Source organism: Acomys minous (genome assembly GCF_964271855.1).
Source record: "Acomys minous genome assembly, chromosome: 3".
Taxonomy (NCBI): Eukaryota; Metazoa; Chordata; class Mammalia; order Rodentia; family Muridae; genus Acomys; species Acomys minous.
Genome location: NC_140485.1, coordinates 140907867 through 140930030, shown reverse-complemented (window position 1 = coordinate 140930030; position 22164 = coordinate 140907867). Strand labels below are relative to the sequence as shown.

At 47.2% G+C, this 22164-nt stretch overlaps 1 protein-coding gene across 1 annotated transcript; it reads left to right on the top strand.

Moving 5' to 3' along the window:
- Positions 1-429: 429 nt before the first annotated feature.
- LOC311593308 (peptidyl-prolyl cis-trans isomerase H-like) lies at positions 430-1060 on the top strand (the record flags this gene model as incomplete). Its single annotated transcript, XM_084774528.1, has 2 exons — positions 430-771; positions 833-1060. The coding sequence occupies exons 1-2, from the start codon at positions 475-477 to the stop codon at positions 1058-1060; spliced, it is 525 nt and encodes a 174-aa protein (XP_084630654.1). The 5' UTR covers positions 430-474.
- Between the last annotated feature and the right edge of the window lie 21104 nt (positions 1061-22164).

Sequence of the window (22164 nt, the reverse complement as noted above, 5' to 3'; positions counted from 1 at the left end):
ATTGTCACAACGCTTCACTGGGACCCCCACCCCCACCCCAAGCTCTCCACGGTGCACTGGACAGATAGCTTGAATGGTTGGATTGACACCCCCCTTTTGTTTTATTTTAAAGGGGCATATTAACATGACTCTAGGCTAAACTGCTCTTTTGCTCCCAGAGAAATCTGTCAGGTGTTCTGGGTAATTTAATATTTTCCTGGGAGAATCCTCTAAATGTGAAAATAGCCACTGTCCTCCAGAACAGAGCGACGGCACAGTAGAGATTGAATTGGTGACTTCCGGCACTCAGAACAGTTGTGTCAGACATCGTGCCAGAGAAAACAATGGAAAAGATGCCACAAGGAAGCTAGTGGACCAAGAGCTAGGGAGCTCCTGGGCATCTGCAGCACGCAAAGGAAGGAGCTTTCCACGTCAGACCTCCACTCATGGCTTAAGAACACCTTTCTGGGGTCCTTCTATTTGCGGGCCAAAGCCATGGCAGTAGCAAATTCAAGTCCATTCAACCCGGTGGTCTTTTTTGATGCCAGCACTGGCAGCCAGGAAGCTGGTCGCATGAAGATCGAGCTGTTTGCAGATGTGGTGCCTGAGTGGGCAGAGAACTTTAGGCAGTTCTGCCCTGGAGAGTTCAGAAAAGATGGTGTTCCCACAGGATACAAAGGAAGCACCTTCCACAGGGTCGTAAAGGAATTCATGATTCAGGATATAGATTGTGTTAATGGGGATGGTACTGCAGTCGCCAGTATTTACCGGGGTCCATTTGCAGATGAACACTTTTTTTAAAAATATTATTTATTTATTTATTTATTTATTTATTTATTTATTTATTAAACACAGACGCTCGGCCCCAGGCCTGCTTTCCATGGCCAACAGGGGTCCCAGTACAGTCACTGTGGTTGGCTCTTCATCACGTGTTCACAGGGATTGGCTGGATGGGAAGATGCAGTGTTCGGGAAAAATCACTGGTGGACTTCTAGTGACGAGGAAGATGGAGAGTGTTCCCACAGGCCGCATCGCTAAGCCCAAACTGCCAGTGGTAATCTCACAGTGTGGGGGAGTGTAAACTAGACCAAGACTGAGCCGTGTCTTCTGCTGTTTGGGTGACATTCTCCCTTGATTCCGACATGTTGACCTGGCCTCTGTGTCTGCTTCCCTGCCTCCACAGGTGTCATCCAGGACCTGGAAGTATCACAGATCAGAACTAAGATCCTGTTTAAATTTTGAACTGTAAATAAAGGATTTTTTTTTTAATGTTTAAAAAAGAACACCTTTGTCCTGGGCGAGAGGGAGCTGCGACAGCCCTTGAGGAATGTCTGAATTCTTCCCACTTGAAGCACTGGCCTCTGCTGGGTCGGGCTGACCTTGCGTATGAAGGAGATCACCTCGGCGCTCTGGCCAGGGCTCCCAATGTGATCCTGAACTGCTGTGACCTCTGGCATTGCAGCCCTGTCTGGGAAAGACCATGTCTTCAGCTCCAACAACGGAGTACAAGAAAAGGCTTTGTGTGCTCCTTTGGCCTTGGCTTCCTCGCCTATAATATGGAAACTGTCTAAAAGGCAGAGTGGAGAAGTTGCCTGGGGCTCCCTCCTCACACGGAACCACAAATTTTACAAGGAGAAAAAGAGGGGCCACTTTCTTTTTTTGGGTATGCATGCATCTAGAGCTCAGGCTCCACTAACCTCTAAAATCTAGATTAGGAGATTTTCTAGGGTAGGTTAACTGAGGTGGAGGGACTGCCCACACCAAGTGGCTCCCGCCTGCCTCTATGCTCACATCCGGTGCTGTACAAAAGAAGAAAGCAAACTAAGGGCAAGCATCCGCTGATCTCGACTTCATGACTGTAGATGTGAAGTGACCATCTGCCTCAAACACCCCTGCTATGTCTTCCCCACCACAGTGTGCTATATACCCCCAAACTGTGAGTGAAAATGCACCTTTCTCCGATGAGATGCTCTTGTTAGGACGCTTTACCCCAACAAGAGAAAAATGATTGCGACAGCAAGCACATGAGACAAGAGAGTCAAAAATATGTGGTGTCCTCTAGTTTACCAGAAGACTTCAGAGCTGAATGTCAAATCAAATTTTCCAATGCCACCATGGGAATTCCATACGAGAGGCCTCTGAACAGGTTCAGCTGGCATGAGCCTTCACTGCAAACATGCATGGCATCCAGAACAGTACAACCTGGCAGCAGATAGTCCCGCCTACAGTGAAGCTTGCCAAGATCATCACTGGCTAGAGGGAACAGTGTAGATAAAGTCAGTGGGTCCCACCCAACACACACCTTCTGTATCCTGAGCCAGAAAACTAATCAAAGCAGTGTACACTGGGCCATGGTCAAAGAAAGTGCATGTGTCACCGGCTAACTGCAGAGAACAAGCTCAGCAAGCCCGTCTGTCTCTTTACTTGGCTAGTTGATTGACTTGTTTGCAAGTTAATTAAATAGTTGGTTAGTTAGTTTGGGTAATTTGGATGGTTGATTTTTACAAAAGGGCGAAATCGAGGGAGAATATTAAGATTTCTCTTTCGGGGGTTGGGAGACCAACCATAGATGTGAAAACAAACAAACAAACAAAAAACAAAAAACAAAAAAACTCAGGTTCAATCCCTAGCACCAAATAAAACCAGTAGTGATACACTGCTGTAATCCCAGCATTCCAGAGGTAGAGGCAACAGGCTCAGAAGTTCAAGCCTCCCGGCGTGCTGGGATCATAGGCGTGCGCCACCACGCCTGGCTCAGGAAAAGCAACTTTTAAAGGTAGTTTTAAGAATTAGCAGAGGAAGCAATGGATTGTGGGATAGATTTTCACCCCTATTCTTTGTCCCTTCTCCCCTCCATTCTCTCTCCTTTCCCCCAGACTTGGCTCACTAGACTCTTCCTGCTCCAGTAACCACCCAGAATACTTTTGTTTCACAGGTATTGCATTAACCCCCCAATCCTACCCAAAGACCTCTTCTTCCCTTGCCACAGTGCCCAATCCAGCGTCACGACCCATATTCCCCCACAGGGCCAGTTTTTACCCAGGAGCAGGGGCACCGTTGGTCAAGAACAAAATGCTGAGTTGGTGGATACCACAAAGGTTACCACAATGCTAACAGCTCCCAGCTCTGTTCTCCAAAGGTCTTCAAAACACTCACCGACTTGTCCAAAACAGAGCAAGCAGGAAGGAGGTCCCTGCCCTGTCAGTCCCCTTTAGGGAGGCCTGTGAAAGGTCTTTAATTACCCCACACAAACCCCTTGGCCCGCATCCGATTGACAGCCTCGCCATGCTAACACACCACTGTCGTCTTAGGGCTCAGTAAGTGGAGGCACCACACTGCCTGGGTCTAAGCTCTAACACTGCTATTAAGCGCTAGTCCTGTGTCAGCGGGTAAGCTAAGCGGCTGCTGAGTACCCTGGGCAACACCTTGAGACCCTCAATTTAGGAAGAGAAGGGAAAAGGAGGGCATAGGAAGAGAGGAGGAGAGAGGCAGCGGAGGGGAGAGAAGAGGAGAGAAGGGAAGGGGAAGGGAGAGAGGGAAGGGAAGGGGAGGAGAGGAGAGGGGAGGTGAAGACAAGAAATGTACAGATAAGGGAGGTGGCTTCATCCCGTCAGTCATGAAAGGTCCTGGGAGAGGTGATTTCTGTGCTAATAAGCAAAAGGGCAAGATTGCATAGGTGGGGAAACGCAGGGCTGACAATGCGGGAAGGAGCTACAGAGGCAAAATGACACAAAAGCCAAAAATTTGGCCAGTAAGAAAGAAAATTTGCAACTGGAAGCCTTCAGCTCCAGACACTGGACATCGTCAGCTCACTTAAGAGACAATCTATTTACCTCCCTGAGCCTTTGTGTTTGTGTATAAACCCGCAAACATGGCCCCACAACCACACAGCATGCCTGGGGATTAAAAACACCTCTATTTGTGGTGTTGCCCGAGGAGCTTTATCTCTTCCACGGGACAGCATTGTTGGAGCAACAGACACCACAGCTAGTTCCTCACAGTGAAAAAAAGAAAAAAGAAAAAAAATTTTAAAAAAAAAGAAGAGAAAAAAGAAAGTTCTACCGCACTTGCAGAGCTGAAGGATCTTATCTTACAAATTGTGTAACTAGAAAGCAGTGGCTTTACCTTTTGTACTAGAGATACAGTGGAATTAAGGGCTTCGAGAATGCAAAGCCTTCATGAATAATGTAGAACCTCCTAGTCCGAGCAAATACTAGCTTCACCTTTCCTGCGCCAATATTGGCCTCTGACATTTGAGGAGCGCTTACCAGGGCGGAGCGCTCCTGGGGCCAGAGCCATCCTCAGGCACACGTGCTGGGTTTGCAGCTGCTCATGGATCTGTGCACTGGAAACTCTAGAATCAGTTTGTTCTTAATATGATGAGTTCTGTACGTGATGCAATTCAAATTATTAAGTACACAGTATCGACTGCAAACATCCCGGATTGTAGTTCCTGGGGGTTTTCAGGACAAACTCACTGGGACGGAACAACGATTATGGTCTTTTTATGAGTGAGGTCATAAAGGTCGTAACGGTCATAACGGTCATAAAAGACAGGTCACTTCTCAGGAAAGGTGGACAGACTTGGGTTGAGATGCTGGCTCTGGCCCAAGTCTATGTACTTCTCCACAAAGTAGCCTGTAACACTGTTCCTTAAGAGAGTGATAGAAACACCTGGGCTAGGGATAAGAGTACATGAAGCACTTTCCACATAAGCATGGGGACATGAGTTCAAATTCACAGAATCTGAAAAAAAAAAAGCTTGACACATTACACAGGAGTCATTGACAACAATCTCAGCGTCCCTGCAGCAAAGTGGGAGGTAGAGATAGGTGTACCTCAGAGGCTCAAGAACAAGCTCAGAGGTCAGCACATATGTAGGCAAACAACAGAGGCCCTGTCTCAAACAAGGTAGGAGGTGAAAACAGAACCAGAGGTTGTCCTTACCCATTCACACCCGTGCCACCTGTGAACACACTTCGCACATCTCACCTCTCTCTCTCTCTCTCTCTCTCTCTCACACACACACACACACACACACACACACACACACACACACACAGACTGCCACAGTCTCTCGACCACATGCTCAGAAAAGGCCAGTACATCAGGTGTGTTCCCTGCCCAGTTTGAAGGCTCCATTCTCAACTTAAATCTTGACTAGTGGTTAACATTCTACCCACCTGCAAAAGACGGGAGACTCCTCCAGTGCCAACAGCCTGCCCAGGTGTCCAGGCGGGTCTGCAGTCACACACAGGCCACACCCCATATGGGAGGAACGGTCCCAGAAACATGGGAAAGATTTCAGATTCTGAATAAACACTGATCATGTATGAGGTGGTCATTTCACCCTAAAGATGTACAGAGGCTCCCACATCCCGGAGCAGACCCCTGGGTTAATTGCTTTTCTTGGTACTATGGGAAAATACCTCCCAATACACAACTTCCAGGAAGGAAGACTTGTTCTAGATCATACTTTGAGGGCACGGTCCTTCCCAGTGAGGAAGGTGGGCGTGGCTCCCTGCTGTGGCAGCAGGTACCTTCTCCCATCAGGATATACAGAGAGATCTGTGCTGTTATCCAGCCAGCTTTCCTCTGTCTCCTTTTTACTCAGTCTGGGACCATGGCTCATAGAACGGTGCTGCCCCACACTCAAGGGCGAAGGGTCCCCCCCCTCAGTTCATCCTCCCTGCAAACACACTCACGGACATACTCAGAGGTGTGTCTCCTAGGTGACTCCAAGAGCAGCCAAGCTGGCAATGGAGATGGGCCGTTTCACTCAGCACGGAGCACAGAGAAGGGGGTCGGCTGAGTCTGAGCCACACTCAAAAGAGAAAATCCACGTTGGCCGGCAGTGGGTGCAGTGGGTGCTGCTGACCCAGCTCTGGACCCTGCTCCCTGGGTTGAAGGACCCAGGAGTCTGCACAGACTGAGGCTGCTTTCGTCACTTAGGAAGAGAGAATTAACCAGTGCAGGAGGAAAAGCAGAGCAAGACAGTCCAAGCAGAGACCAGTGTCTCACAGGGATCAAAGTTTTTGGGCCGAGGGGGTTATGTAGAAAATAAATTAACATGATAAACCTATGTATGGATTAAAATCCACATAACCCATCATTTAGTTCACACTGAATAGCATATGATTATTAAGTGAAAACACACTTAGTAATCACAGCAGAGCATGCAGCATTTTATTTTCGGATTCAGCACAATCAAAAAGAGGCTCTTTTGATGCTGAGACTCACAGCCGAACATTAGGCGGATCACGGGGAGCCCTCGTGAAAGAGGGTGGGGGATGAAGACAGAAGGAGCTGGAGGGGACAGCAGCTCCACAAAAAGACCAACAGAGCCAACTAACCAGGGCCCCGAGGGGCTGGCTGAGACTGAAGCACCAACCAAGGACCATGCAGGGACCGGACCCAGCCCCCCTACACAGATATAGCCGAGGGCAGCTTAGTCTTCATGTGGGTCGCCTAGTAAGGGGCCCAGGGGCCATCTCTGGATTCTGTTGCCTGCTTTCCAGTCAGGACTCCCTGGAGGGGCTACCGTGCCTGGCATCAGTGGAAGAAGATGTGCTCAGTCCTGATGTGACTTGATGAACTGGGGTGGGGTGGTGGGGCAGGATCCCCTCTTTTGAGTTGTAAGGGAGGGATGGGGGAAGAGGGGAGGAGGGTGGGACCAATAAGAGAGAGGGAAGGGGCTATGATAGGGATGCAGAGTAAATAAATAAAATACAATTTAAAAAAGAGGCTCTGAAAACCCCATCAGAGTATTCTTAGTCAGCACTTCTGAGAACCCCTCCCCTTGATGTATTGAAACTGGCCTTCTCTGTGGACGTGGCGCCGAGCACCTGATAGCAGCATCTCCTTCAAGGGCTTTGTGTGAGATCTCAAGAGTTCTGTGTCACTTTTTCCTCATCTTCACAGAATCCTGCCTCTACTGCAAGACTTGCAATTTTGATTGGCAAGTGTTTGCGTACATTCGATGGCAGTGCCTGGAGTAGCGGACAACGACAGAGAAGGAAGGGGCTGTGGAAAGGACTCTTCTGATCTTCCCCTACAGATCCACGGCTGTGCCTTTCTCCACTGCTGTGCTTTCTCAGAGCAAACACTGAGGAAGCAATAATTAGACACTAAGGCCCTCTGGAGCACCCACGCCATGCGGTTCTCTGGCCCAAATTCAGGCTCGCAATGTGTTCATGGTGTCCCATCCTGAGGTCCCGCAGCATAGGTGCTCTAGGGAAACTGCAGTCAACCTACTCGGGCCAGATGTCCATACCCTCCAGGAGGTCCCAGGACTCCCCACTTGCACTAAAATAACCAATGGCACTCGTCAGAAGCCTCCAAATAGAAAAATGGTTAAAACTAATATAGAAAAACTCACTTTTAATTCTTTTTATAGTTAACCTCGCAGGAATTAAGAGGAAAGCCTCATATTTTGAAAGTGAAGACAGCCTTGAACAGAAAGAAGTAACAGCTCGGGCTGAGAGATGTGGTGTCTGGCAATGTCTGGGCTGTGGAAGAAAAGCAGAGGGCCAACCCACAGATTTATGGAAGGGCCGGGACTGGCTCAGAGACCACCGCATAATGAACACAGGACCCTCGGGAAATAACAGCCTCGTGAAGGAGAGGGTATGAAGAGTCTTAGTATTGATTCTGGGTCTTTTTTTAAACATTTATTCAGTTGTGGGGGACTCCAGCAGGTGCATGGAGGTCAGAGAACAGCTTTCAGGAATCCATCCTCTTAGGCACCATGTTGGCTTCAGGGATGAAAATCAAGTCGTCTGACTTGACAGCTAGCACCTTTACCCACTGAGCCATCTTGCTGACCCTTTGGACTGATTCTTAAAGAAGGGGGCATGGAAAATAAGTCACAAGGATTTCTAACTAGATATCGGTCCTCACTGTGTTTATGGCCATGACTTCCACCACGGTGTAGCCCCTATGGCTCCCATCCTAGTGTCTACAAGCCCTAGTGACAAGCCTTAAACTTAGACCTCAAATAACTTATCCATATAAATTCGAGTATATGTCTTACAATTTAAAATCCGGAAACATCTACAAGTATATAAAAAGCTCACACGAGTAAAAGATAACCGTCAATAGCATCAAGAGAAAATCCACAAAGCAGTCATCAGAGTCACCAACCACAAAAGACAAAGTGCACGCAAGTAGCTGATGACAGACAAGATCACAAACACATGCTGCGGAACTACTGGGCAACCATGAAGGTGTGAAACACGAGCAAATGGGCCCGCTTTTTAAAAAATGCAAAATGAAAAGAGCAAAGGGGTGAATGAAAATTTAAAGTTAAGCAAGAAAAGGTGAGTTAGGACCACATCTTAGGCATCTCTGAAGAGAGAATTGTAAGCTGAGTGGTAGATTTCAGTATTAAGAAGGAAAAAGAAACATTAGAAACTGAGAAGGAACAGAAGTGACGTGAAGGAGTGAGGCCTAGCAGGTGTTAGAGGAAATGTGTGAAGGCAAACACGGCAGAGATGAAGAAGCAGCTGAGGAGATAACAGCTTGGAACTCTTACATTAATCTTCAGATTCAGGAAGACCAAGAAGTCCTAAACTACAGAGAGGCGGGGGAGGACTGAGGGAGGGAGGGAAGGAGAGAGGGAGGGAGGGAAAGAACTGATTTTGGCTTGGCTTGCCCTGGTTTGGGTTTTATCATTTATTTGTGGGGCGCATGTCCTTGCCACAGCAGGTGTGCGGATGCCAGAGAACAACTTTCAGTAGTCCATTCTTATCATCCACCATTTTGACTTCAAGGATCAAACTGCCCTTCTAAAGATCTGTGACAACGCTCATCTCTGCTGACTTGTTCTCCAACATGGAGTTGACACTGAGGAAGCCGCGTCCATAATGGGCACTAAGGTCCTCCTCCTGTCATCCCATCCAAAAAGGCCCTAAACTGTAGAGTTCTCTAGTTTGAAGTCAGGTACAACATGAATTCAGGTGTTCATGGTGTGCCATAATGAAGTCCCCCAGTATACATACATACATACATACATACATACATACATACATACATATATACATATGTGTATATGATGTCTATGTTTATATATATAACATTGGAGAAAACAGTATTAATTGTTGACATTAAGCCTTCTAAGGTGTAGGAGATGAGTCAGTCACTAGAGTGTTTATCTTGCAAACATGAAAATCCAAGTTTGATTTCCTAGAACTCACATAGAAAAAAAGCTGGTTGTAGGGTTGACAAGACGGCCTATCAGATAAAATGCTTTCCACACAAATATATTTTTTAAATACACAGAACCTTTATAAAGAGAACTCACTCCTGCAGTGGTCCTCTGAAACACACACACACACACACACACACACACACACACACACAAAGCACCACCAATAATAATGATAATAGTAAATTAATACTTGAAAGAAAAGAAAAGCCAGATGTGGTGATGCACACCTGCATTTCCAGTGCTGGGAAGGCAGAGCTAGGCAGAACCCTGGAGCTAGCTGGCCAGCCAACCCAGCCTGCTTGGTGAGTTCCAGGAGCCAACAAAAGACCCTGTTTAAAAAAAAATAAAATGGCCACATAGATCTAAGAAAAGGCATCTGAGATTGTCTTCTGGGTTCAACATGAACATACACATTTAGCCCCCATCCACTCATATGTGTGCTTACCTACATGAACACACACATGCATACAATGTGCACATACATTCACATAGCATTTTAAAGTTTTAAATTTTTTAAGAAGAAACTAAGTTTAAATTTTGTTAACTGAAATGTATTTATGCTTTTGAAGAAATTACTATAAGATAATACAGTGATTCACAGATTAACAATGAGCCAACAATACGACTGCATAAAATATGAACTATTTGTAAATATTAAATTTCAATAAATATGAAATCATGTGTGCTATACAATACATAATGTGTAGTAGTAGGCCAGGAACTCCCTTCATAACAAAATGGGAAAAGAAGCCCAAAAGTAGAGTCAGTTTACCAAAATGTCTTCCACTTTAATACAAAATATTCCCTTGACTCACCAAGGTCTGAAGCCCACAGCTAAGGTCTAGCATCCAAAAATATCCTCTAATCAGTTGCCCACTTCGCACTATGTCACCTGCCTACTGACCTCATTCAAGGGCATCTCCGTTTGCGAACTTTCATCTAGACCTTGCTCGGTCCCTTCTTTTGAAGACTTCCCTTGTGGGTGGCATTGGCCTTAGCATCAGGCCATTCTCAAGGATTCTCGGAGCTCTGACAGCTCAAAGTCGCTTTACCTAGCCCACTCAACGGTGCAAAGGTGCTTCCATGGGTGCCCATGGGTGCCTGTGGCAGCAGTATGAATGCCCTGTTTAATTTGAACAGCGCATCGTAAGAAGAAAAAATGCTGGAAGGTCAAATGTCACTGTAAAGCCCCAACTCCTCCCCCCTCAACTCTCTAGTTCCTATTTCCTCTTCCACCAATGTCCTCCTTTCTCCCTCACCCAGTGAACGAAAGACAGACAGACAGACAGACAGACAAGAACTCCCATGCTGCACACACAGAATCTATTTTTCCACTGACTGAGGCCGGGAGCTTGCTGTGTACACCTGTAAGAGCTGGTCACCACAGGTGTAGTAAGAGCCCATGTGAACAAAAAAAAAAAAAAATCACTGCATTTGGGTGACAACATGGGGTTTTACAAGCCTACGGATACAATGTTAATTATTTACAAAAAGTGATTCAGTTGCACCTGCAGTCAAAACAGAAGCATATTAAATAAAATTTATGATGTGCATATGATTTTCACTCTTTTATCACCTATTTGTTTTCTTAAAATAATTATGTTAAAAGGCGCTCCCTCAGGTAATAAATCCTTGTGTTTAACTTAACTTCCATTACACCCATCCTAACCGGGCTCCTGTGCAATAAAACCCAAGCTCATCTGACGTGTTTGCAGAGCACTTTATCCAAAGAGTCCCGGAGGCTTTCCGGGCTTCATTCTACCTGAGGGAATGGAGTAAATTATTCACGTTACAGAGAGCTGTGAATAATGCTTGCTGGCTACTCTAGTCAGCTACCTCAACCAGCATGAACTAAGCCAGGCTCTTGCAGCTGTGCTTAGGCCAAGAGCCATTTGTAAGCTTGCCAAGACCGAGAGAGGCTAAGCCTACTTTCCCCACGTGGTCTCTCATCCGTCGTTGCCTCACCTTCATTCTCACACCAGAGGAGGAAAAAGAACAAGTCCAAATAAAAGTGTCTAAAGAAAGCTGTGTTTGTATATGCAAATTATAGTGGCCTAGGTGGGGTTGGGGCGACAGTAAAATGCCTAAGAAAAGGAAGGTAGGCAGGCAGGCAGGGTGGGGGAATGAGAAGTAGGTCTCTTATAAGGACCCACTGAGAAAGCCCATGAGCACCATTCTAGTGAGTGTTGTTTCTCAGGGGAGCAACCAGAGCACCCCACTGTTGATAAACCCCTTCTTTTTCATTGGTGTTTACTCACCATACATGCCCATGTGCTTCGTGTATGTGTGTCACGAGCTTTGAGCACAGTCACTGTCCTTGCTTCTACTGTCCCTTCCTCTTCCCTGACAGTCACTCTTCCATTTCAAGTCATTTTTCAATATTCTGCATATGAGAGCGCAGGAGATGTGGTGCTTGCCTTTTTGAGACCGATGTAACATTATAATTTTCTGTGTGATGTATTTTCCTTCAAACAGTATGATTTTTATTCTTATCACCGCTGAATACTGCTCCATTGTGTGCACACCCACACTTTCCTGCCCATTGTTCAGTGGACGTGCCTTAATAGACACAAGTGTGCAGCTATTGCTGCTGTGTGCTGTATTTACGACACAGCAGACAGGTAAAGAGACAGCCTACAAAACGTGTGAAAAAAATCTTTGCCTACTGTTAATTCAACAGGGGATTTATGTCCAGAATATATAAACAGCTGAAAATATTAAACATCTAAAGAGTGGATAATTCACTCTATAGTTAGGAAAATGAGCCAATTAGATAGGTGTGTGTGCGCACGCGGACACACACGTGTGTGAGATAATCATTACTGTGGGTATTGTGCACATGTGTATGCTTGTGGAGGTCAGAGGTTGATGTCGCTTATTCTTCCTTAACTGCTCTCTGCTTCTAGCTTTGAACAGGGTCTCTCACTAACCCTGAAGCTCATTAATTTGGCTGGACTGTCCAACCATTGAACTTCAGGGATCCCCCTGTCATTCCATCCCACATCCCCTACTCCCTCTCATGTGCCATTAGCAAGCACTAGAGTGACAGACAGTCACATGCCACCATACTGATGTTCTGAACCTGATTCCTCTCTTCCATGCTTGCACACAGGTGCTTTCCTGCATGAGCCAATGACCAGCCCAACACTTTCCAAGAAGGGAACTACAAATGCCTGATAAACACATGAATTGTCCTATTTTTATGCTCAAGGAAAATGAAAGTGGAAGAAATATACCACTTATCTGCATTTGTTTCTAGAAACTGCGGCGTCAACCTCCCCAGATGCGACCACCCAGCCAACACCAGTCATGACCTTTCAACATTGTAATCCCTGAGCAAAGGTGTGTGGTAGCCGACCTTGTCAGCTCCATATCCCAGGGAAGAGTCCTCAAGTGAGGACGTGCCCCATCAGACAGGCCTGTGGGTGCATCTGTGAGACATGTTTTTGGTTGCTAATGAGTCTACAAGGATCCCCTCCACTGTGGGAGGTGCCGTTCCTCTGTAGATGGCCTAGGTTGCCGCGGAACCTGAGGCTGAAGCAAGCCCATGCACAACATCCCCCTGTGGTTTCTGTGTCAAGCTCCTTGAGCTCCTGGCCTGGCTTCCTTGGGTAATGGACGGTAAGCTGTAATCTGAAATAAACCCTGTTCCTCACGAGTTGCTTCAGGTCATGGTGTTTATCACAGCAACAGAAAGGAAACTAGAACAGCCTGGGAAGCAGGCGTGGCCCTGCCAGAAGCCAGTCCATCAGGCACAGCTTCTCTTGGTTGACCCTCCCACAAGGCGCCTCCTGAGAGAGCAAACCACCCAATCCTTCATTTATCATTTGGGGCACATGCTCACCCCAAATATTCTCTTTACTGCTAACATTGCTTTCACCCTAGTAGCAAATACACACAGAGCTGCAGAGAAGACTTTCATAGATTCCAAATCGATGCACCAAGCACCTTCATGGCACTCCCACGCCCATCAATCCAGCAAGTTTCCTGCTGTATAGACGCCAAATCGATAAAAATATACACCTCCAAATACCTATAAAATAGAGAGCAACAGAGCACGCACCGTGGGCCTACAAGAAGCAATTATACTGTACAATTACAGGGTGAGATACAAGCGGCAAATAGTAGTCTTAACTGCCCATGAGAAATTATGGGATGTTTCAAGCTAACTTGCCTCCCCTTGTCTTCTGAAGGAAAGCCAGCATCAGGAAGTGTATTCACGTTCCTCATTCATACGTTCTGCCATTGTCACCACAACAGAAATGCTTAGCACTAAACAGGATGAAAGGACTGGCTCAAAGGTGTGCTTAGAGCTGGGCCTCCACTGGGGCCACGGGGATGAGGCCAAGCTTTCAGAGAGACCAGACCACATCCTCTCTCCAAGACCCACAGAGTGGGTTGTGCCATGAGGCCCGGAGGCCTTACCTGATTATCTATCCCACATAAGAGGAAGAGGCTGCTTCACTGTGACTCACAGGACTGCTACCAATCCCAGGCATTTCCCTCAGTCCCCGCAACTTCTGTGGTTAGAGAGTCCTTGAGTGGCCTGAGCTACCTCACGTCTGGTAAAAGTCACCTTCAGCAGCATGAGGCAGGTCGCCTATGCTCTAGTCACAGCTCCTATGGCCAAAAGGAAAGGACAGGGCAAAATGGGAAGAGGGAAGGGGGAGGGTGGGGGGAGGGTGGGGGGAGGACTGAGGGGGAAAACGTGAGAGGAAAGGAAAGGGAGGGAAGAAAGAAGAGAACAGGAAGAGAAGAGAGAAGAGGGAAGAGAAGAAGAAGGGAGGGGAGGGAGAGGGAAGGGAAGAAAAGACAGGAGGGGAGGGGAGGGGACAGAGATGGGGGAGGAAGCATCACACGCTACTTGGAAATCACTTTCACCTGTACCAGGTGTTGCAGCCATATTAATATTAAAAAGGATTCCTGTATCGCCCATGTTGGGGTCACACTTTCATTCTGATGAGACCCTCAATGGCTTAGGCTTAAGTTCTGCAGGCTGAGCCCTGAAAAGGGCCATAGCCGCCTGTAAGAGTGAAGGAATGACAACAAAAACTCAATGCTCTCTGGTATCCAGTGAATGGGGGAATCGGCCATGTGTGTCCTGGGGAATATAGTTCCCGGGGGACAAGGGTCCCTATCTTCAACCGCTCAAGCAGATACCACAGAAGGGGAGACGAGGCAGACATCTGAAGACCCTGCAGTCAACAGAGGGCGAGGGGACACACAGGAAAGAAAGATTACAGGGCCACAGGGAACACCACTCAGGCCACACACAGCAAACACTGCTAACCAGGCAAGGCCAGCTCTCTGGTATGTGAGCAGAGCAGATCTTGCCCTTTGAAAGAGAAAGAATTTGATGAGCTGTCTGGGCCTGTCCTCATACCTGCCTCTCTGCCCTCCATAGGGACCGCTGGGAGCCACCAAGCACTAGACAGGAAGAACTGTGGCTGACTTGCTCATAGATCCCAACAGCTGCCTTCTTGTAACACCGAGAGAGAGTTGCAGCAGGGAGGAGGAGCATTCGGTGCAGGCCTTGCCCAACACACATGGAGCCCTGGGTTCACCCAGCACTGCAAAAACTGTGTAGGGTAACACACCTGTAGTCTGAATTCATAGGAGGTGGAGATTGGAGAATCAGAAGTTAGAGATGTTCTCAGCTGCTTAGTGAGTTCAGGGACAGCTTTGTCTATATGAGGCCCTGTCTAAAGGAAGGAAGGAAGGAAGGGAGGAAGGAAGAAAGAAAGAAAGAAAGAAAGAAAGAAAGAAAGAAAGAAAGAAAGAAAATCAGAACAGAGAAATCCAAGACACTGTGTCTTTAATGACTTACTAGCCAGAATAAGTAGTAAGGCATTGGCCACCAAGACAGCGGATGTGAGGCACGTGGACTGTGCCACTGGGGAAACTAGCATGGAGCTAGAACAGGGTCAAGATATGTCCAAATCCTGAAAATCTCAATCTTGAGACCTGCAAGGGTAAGGACCTCTCCCTCCCTGTTCTGTACTTGCACGCCCTGGCACACGTAGTCCCGCCACCCCACCCTCACAATTATTGAGCTGGCCTAACACCTGGAATTCCTCTCCATGCCCCTCAGCCCCAGCCAAGGGTATACACTCACCCGAAAACCCCTACCCACTTCTCCAAGGTTTATATAGCCCTTGATCCCCTCAATAAAGAGCCGCTGGATCACTGGGAGAGCCGTGTCACTAAAAGCCCTGGAACACGAGAAGAGTTGTATTAGAGACAACACCCCCGCCCCCACTCCCAGCACTTACTGCCAAATTGGGATCCTGCAGATGGGTCCGCCTGGCTGAGCTTTATTAGTTTGAGTCCAGCACCTGTACGAATCAGTGCCTGGACACCTCGGAAAGAAAACACAGATCGTAGACTCCAGACTGACAAGTAGGTAACTCAGATGCCAAAAACAACCGAGAACACCCTGAGCAGGAGACAGCGTACAACACTGGCTAGTCACAGTTACACAAAGATTTAAAACAAACCTTTAGTGCACCTTTTTCTTTTATGGCTTAGGCTGCAGTGTGTGTGTGTGTGTGTGTGTGTGTGTGTGTGTGTGTGTGTGTGTATGTGTGTGTGTTATGTGTATATGTTTGTGTCTGTTGCCCAGGTGTGTGTGTTTTAACTTTGCTCCATAAGCTATGATACTTATTTTTGAAGCTAAGTTACATATTTTACATTTTCCTACACATCTAAGTCCGTTGTGTTCTAATAGTTAAATATCATTGAGTGGGTCATTGGCAAGGACAACAAATTTATTTTTTACAGTTCCAGACCATGGGAAGTCCAACATCAGGGCCTGTGTGCTGTGTCATCAGGATGAGGAACGATAGTTAAAGAGCCCATGCAAACCGAGAGTTGGCTCAACTTGCTTTCAGGATAAGCTGACTCTGGTAGGGACTAAGACAGTCTTAAGATGATGACATTTGTCAGCCTCAAGATGATGACACTCATCTAGTCAAAAAGGCAGGGGAGGGGGACCCTTGTCACCTGGTCACTTATTGATCCCTCTCCATGGCAATTGCTGCATCTGGCATTATGTTTCCAACACAGTAGCTTCAGGGTCACAGTCATACAAATAAGCCAGGACTGAGGAATTATGCTGGGCAGACACAGGGGTGGCATTCTGCTGCTTTTCTTCGTGGAAGGTGGCCACCAAAAATCTCTTTGGGCTCATGATCCAGACCCACAAATCTCACAGGATCCAGGGACTGTGGGCCTGATGCACAGACCTCACACCGTAGCCTTGGGTTTTCCATTCTCAGCACACACATTGCCTTATCCTTCACAGCCTCACAAAGATACCAGTTCTGCCAAGAACTGATTTAGACAGGAGAGCGTAGGACACACCCCCACTTCCCACCACAGGATCCAGGCCACTACCAGGAATATTTCCAGTGGTAGACACAAAAAGATCTGGACATGACAAACCACAAGTAGGTCCCTAACTCTGCACCCATGAGGATAAACATGAATAGGTCATGGACTCCTGGAGGTAGTGGAGATAACACCCTTTCCTAGAAGGATGATGCTGAAGTGAGCTGTTGGGCAACAGCACCAAGTTGGGGTGACTGTCTCAACCCATCTCAGTCTCTGTGATGCCAACTGCTCCTCACCAAGGTGGACCAGTTATAGACCCACCTGAATTCCACCAAAGATCTGGGTCTACAATCCAGAGAAATCCTCAGTGTGACTCTGTGTTCTTGGGAGGGGCTGCAGTGTGTGCACACATGTGTGAGCAGGTGCGTACACTCGTGTGTGTGCGTGTGAAGGCCACCAGGAGTCTTCCTTTATCACTTTTTTTTTCTTACCTACTAAACCATCTCCCCAGGCCCACTTGAATATGATCTCTGAGAATTCCCAAGCCAAAGGCTCCCTCGGTCCTTCCCTGCCCCTCCCACCCATGCTCCCTAGCCCAGCACTCTGCTGCAACATTGTCTGTGGCCAAGAGTTGTTCAGCAATCGTAGCCCTGCCCTGCGCACTGCTTGTCCACACTTCAGTGTCCCTGAGCCCTTGCTGGTGTCAAGAGGTCAAAGCTTCCAGACAAGATGGAGACTGAGCCTTTAACCTTTTGTTCTCAGGCATGGCTGCCACTCACAGCACAGACATCTGTCTGTCACCCAGACACAACATCTTCCTCATCAGTCTCATCATCTTCAGAAAAAAACAAACAAACAAAAAACACTTAAAAAGTACTTAAAAGTACCCTTCCCTCCCCTCCCCCAAGGTGGGTAGAATTTCACTTTCCTTGAACTATATAAAAGAACCCACTGGGCCGTTTTATAAATGCATGCCCTGTCCCCACAGTTGGAACTACAGCAAAGCCTGTCATTCAGGGTTCATCTCAACACTTTTGTCGTGAGGGTTCCCTCGAGAAGGACTTTGCGGAGCCCTGTCCTTATTAGACGCACGCCGAGCGGATCCCGCGCACTCCTGTTCAGCTTGCCTCTCGTGGCATCAGGGGCAGGATATTATTTGCAAGCAGCCAAGGCAATTACCATCCAGCAGGGTCCAATTGTTTTCAATTAAAAGCTTTACTGCAGTCTTTAGTTTTAATACCACTGTGGCCATCTGCTCTCGCTGAGGCTCTACCAGCCAAAAGCCCAGACCACATCTTAATGCCATTAACTCTGGAGAAGACTTTTCCTGCAAAGTGGAAAAATCTCAATAGTCCAGGGAAAACATGGGAATGCCCCCCACATATCTCTAGTGGCCTGGGGGAAAGCTCGGGAATCCAGAAGATTTCCCTACAGGGGCCGGCACTTGCCTGGAGCCCTGGGTCACTCTCTTAATTTTCTGCATCACTTTGGCAAAGGAGGCTTAGCTCATGCCTTGGCCTGTTTTCTACTGAGTCTCAGTATTCTTCGGCGGTGCTATGGAAAATATCTGAGCCACAGTTTCACCAGCTGGATCGCTTTGGTATGGACATTTCCCACCGCTGATATCTGATATTAATTGGCATCCTCTTAGCTCACCCTGACCCGAAATCTAAGCATCTGTGCACTGGGAGGATCAATCCAGATACCTAGTGGGCTCTCAGCGTGTGGTGGGATGTAGCAGCTGCCGCAGCTAAGAACCTGTAGCCCGCTTCATAGCTCACAAGGTTTGGTTTTGCTTAGAAATTCTGAGACAGAGTCTTGCTGGGTAGCCAGAGCTGACCTTGAACTCCTATGTAGTCCAGGCTAGCCCAGAATTCTCCATCATCCTGCTTCTACCAAGTGTTGGGATTAATGGCTCCCTATGTCTGATCTCAGCATTCCTAGGAATGGGCTTGAAGGTTCATTCCTAATAACCTGCACAGAAGCCTCACTTTACAGCTGCCACTCTTCAGAAATAAGAGAGTATTGAATAAAAACTATCTGTTCTAGCGCCATTAGAAGGGAATCTGCAGGAAGCCTTAGCTTTCTTTAACTCCCCACCCACTGCACCTCCACCTTGCAGCTACCAGTGTTCCCAGTATCCTGTCCATGGGCTTTTAAAGGCATTCTATGTCTAAAGGAAAAGATACGGGTCAGGGCAAAAGAAAAGATAGAATGTTGTTTACACATCAAGATTCTTCAATCTTTACTTGATGTACAGAGCCCTCCTCAAGAGTGTGTCACATTAGAAACAGGAGGAAAAGCTGTTTGTAAAGAAGCCAAGTTAGGGGAAGATGATAAAGGCGCTGAAACAAAAGCCTCCGTGAAAGGGCGAGTGAGCTCACCACCATCTTTACACTTTGAGAAGTAAGCTGAAGGGGCCAGTCCAATCCTCGGGTGAACGTGGACACCAGCAAGGTTATGGCTGACATCACTGTTACTTTCTCAACCAAGAGGACTTGGCTGTCCTATCATCTCTTTGCAGTTGTTGACCCTGGACAGAGGACTTCCGTGGCTCTGCACTACAGAGTGAGCCCTCTTACTTTCCCTAAGGAGTTGGCAAAGCCGACTCATGACAAAGTGCCTCGGTGGTACCCAAGTGGCTGAGAGGAAATGGGTGTTTTTGACTGACGATGCTCCTGGATTAGGAGCACACGCCCTGCATGTAGGTTGCCCTCAGAAGCCCTGACTTCATCCCTGGAGGGATAACATCCGTTCCAAGCTCCCCCAGCCTCCCCTGAGACTAATATCCAGACGAGATCAATAGCACTGCCAGGTCGCCTGGAAGTCAAAGGCAGGACCCTAGCAAACTAAACCAGGCCTGCAGACAGGCTGGCAGGCATCAAATACCAACTGGAGCATACGTCAAAGGGGGTGGGGGAAGGGCGCTCAAGAAAACAGCAAAGCTGCCCGGCAAAGGACAAAGGCTGGAACTGGTTAGTGAAGAAGACAAATCACAGACCAGAGGCCACTCAGAGCTGGTGCCTGTGACCTGTGGGGAATGTACACGTGCTTAAAACTACCTTGTGTGGTCCATGATGCACATCTGTCAGTGAATGTCCTCCCTCGTCTTCCTTCCTCACCCATGAGTGTGTCCCACACTGCTGTTTGTGCTTTATGAATTCATTTTATTGATTTTAAGTTAGCATACAAAGCGATGGGTTACCTGGTGACAGCCACGTACTTACAGATCATTATACGTTGTACTTATTTGCTCCACTGCCTTGCCCCACCCCACTAACCCCGGCGCCTCTTCCCTTCTCCCTGATCTTTTTCTGTGCAAATAATCCCTCCTGTTTTCATGTCTTCCAAATTGTGTTGCCTCCTCTTGTGCCCTCTAACATCCCTTTAAGCCTCCAGGCTCACAGTCTCTGTCCATTTCCAAGGCATTCCATATGTATACATATATAGCTATGTGCAAACTTAAATCTGGATTTCATGTGAAAAAACACAGGCAGCGTTAGTCTTCCTGAAGTTGGCATATTTATTGTAACAATCTCTATTTCTATCCATGTATCTGCAAATGCCATATCTCCATTCTTTTCACAGATGAATAAAATTCCGTAATGTGCATTTCCCCGTTCTAGGCTGCCTCCATGTCTGGGCTGCTGCGAGTTGTACAGCAATTGTGTGAACGTGGAAGTGTCTCTCCTGTCCTGTTTCAATCTCACTGCCTGGAGTTGGGGGGGCAGGGGGTGTGTGGAGTAGAGATTAAAATCACATCAAAATACATTGTATGAATTTCTCAAGTACTAATTAAAAATAAATTAACTAAAATGTCATAGAGTAACTAGTCCATGTAACTAGGATAACTAGTCCATGTAACTAGTCCACCAACCAGTCCAGCTGGTCAGTTATTGGGGGGCCGAGGGGGGTTGCAACCTGCAGTTAAAGACATGGGCGAGAGAGACGCAGAGCTCAAGCGAACAGTTGCTTGTCAAGAGCCGTTTATTGAGGGTAATGGCAGGCTTTTTAAAACCTGCTTTAGGGAGGGCGGGGGTACGCAAGGAGAGTAGTGGAAAAGTACAAAATCTTCTGGGTTGAGCCCCGGGAACATTTGCAAGGGGAGGGGTCTTCCAGGTGAGACAAAGCAGGATGTCTCTGTGGTTATCTTAGGATCAGATCGCTGTCTTCTCAGGACTAAGCTGGATGCCTTGCATACCTAATGAGTGGCCCAGCAGGATGTTTGCTGCAAATGCTGAATGGGTGGGGGTCGGCCTCAGGCCATTTGGTCCCTGGCAATAGAGTAGATAAATCTAATAGCTCAATATTTAGAGCTAAAAGGCAATAAAACAATAACTACAGAATATGCTGGGTGTTTGTTTGGTCGGTCGGTCCGTTGATTGGTTGGTTGGTTGGTTGGTCGGTTGGTTGGTTGGCTTCTGCTGTTGTTTTGGAAGTGCAGCTATAGCTCTACTTTTCGTCATTCCGGAGCTGGCCAGCATGCTTAGCCCTGTGTCCACTCTATCCATTTCACACAACAGGTGTTGGAGCTGCCGTGTAAACTTTTATGACCCTAGAGAAGCTTCTAAGATGTTAGTGAACGTTGCCCTACTTCGACTCTTCCATATAGTCATTTGTTTATGATACTCTAAGATTGTATACTTAAGTCGACTTAACCAGTCTGTGTAGGGCTGTGTGTCCGGAACACTGTAACTCCAGTGTCAAAGTACTGTGTTGTCATAGCAACCCCATGAGTATAACCCCGGAGACTCTGGAGTCTAGAAGCATCCAGCACACCTCCAGCAAACTTTAAGTAGAGACTTTCTTCATAGAGATGCTATGAATACTGCATGTCCTTACCTGGCCTGTGGCTAGTAACTACTTAGGTAATTAGGGAAAAGGATATAAAAACCAGAATCTATTGTTTTGGAAAAAAAAAACCCTCTAACTAGTTTATTTTAAAAATTCACACAGTCCAACATAAAAATTTTTAAACAACCCAAAGGGTCCCCATCACCATTTCTGCACCCTCTTCTTGATAGTGGAAATAGAGCCTTGCTAAGGATGTTTTGAATGGGGAAAGCAAAATCTCTTCATATCAAAGGAGTAGATGGCTGCCCTCGGTTTTGTGGCGTGCACAGAGGTCCTGGAGATTGTTGGGCAATCCTGGCAGGAGATAAACAGCACAAAAGACCCTCCCAGGCTGGCTCCCCAGGCCGCTGCTCTGCTCCATGAGGGAAGATCTCAGAGCAAAAGGTGCCTGCCTCTCTCTGTGGTGGGATAGGTTGGCACCCCAGCTCCTTTACCGCTGTATGCACAAGATATTTTTCCGACCTCTTAAATGTGCCATCTTGGGCAATAATGTACATGCAATGACAGGGCTCAGGAGTGTCTATAGCAACTGCCTATTTATGCTTCTTTACCTCGGACCATCCTCTACCACAAACTGGTTGCCATCACACCATACTGTGGTGACACTCACTGATTAAAGATACATTTTATTTTATGAAAGAAAGAAGTAAGCTTAACTTCCATAGAGGAGTCCTGTGCCCCTTTTCATTCTTTTGTCCTTGAGTCTTCTGTTCCTCCTTTGGACCTGGAATTTAAAGGAGCAGCCACTAGCTCATAACTCAGGGCCACCCTGCACTAAGACAGAAGTAAAT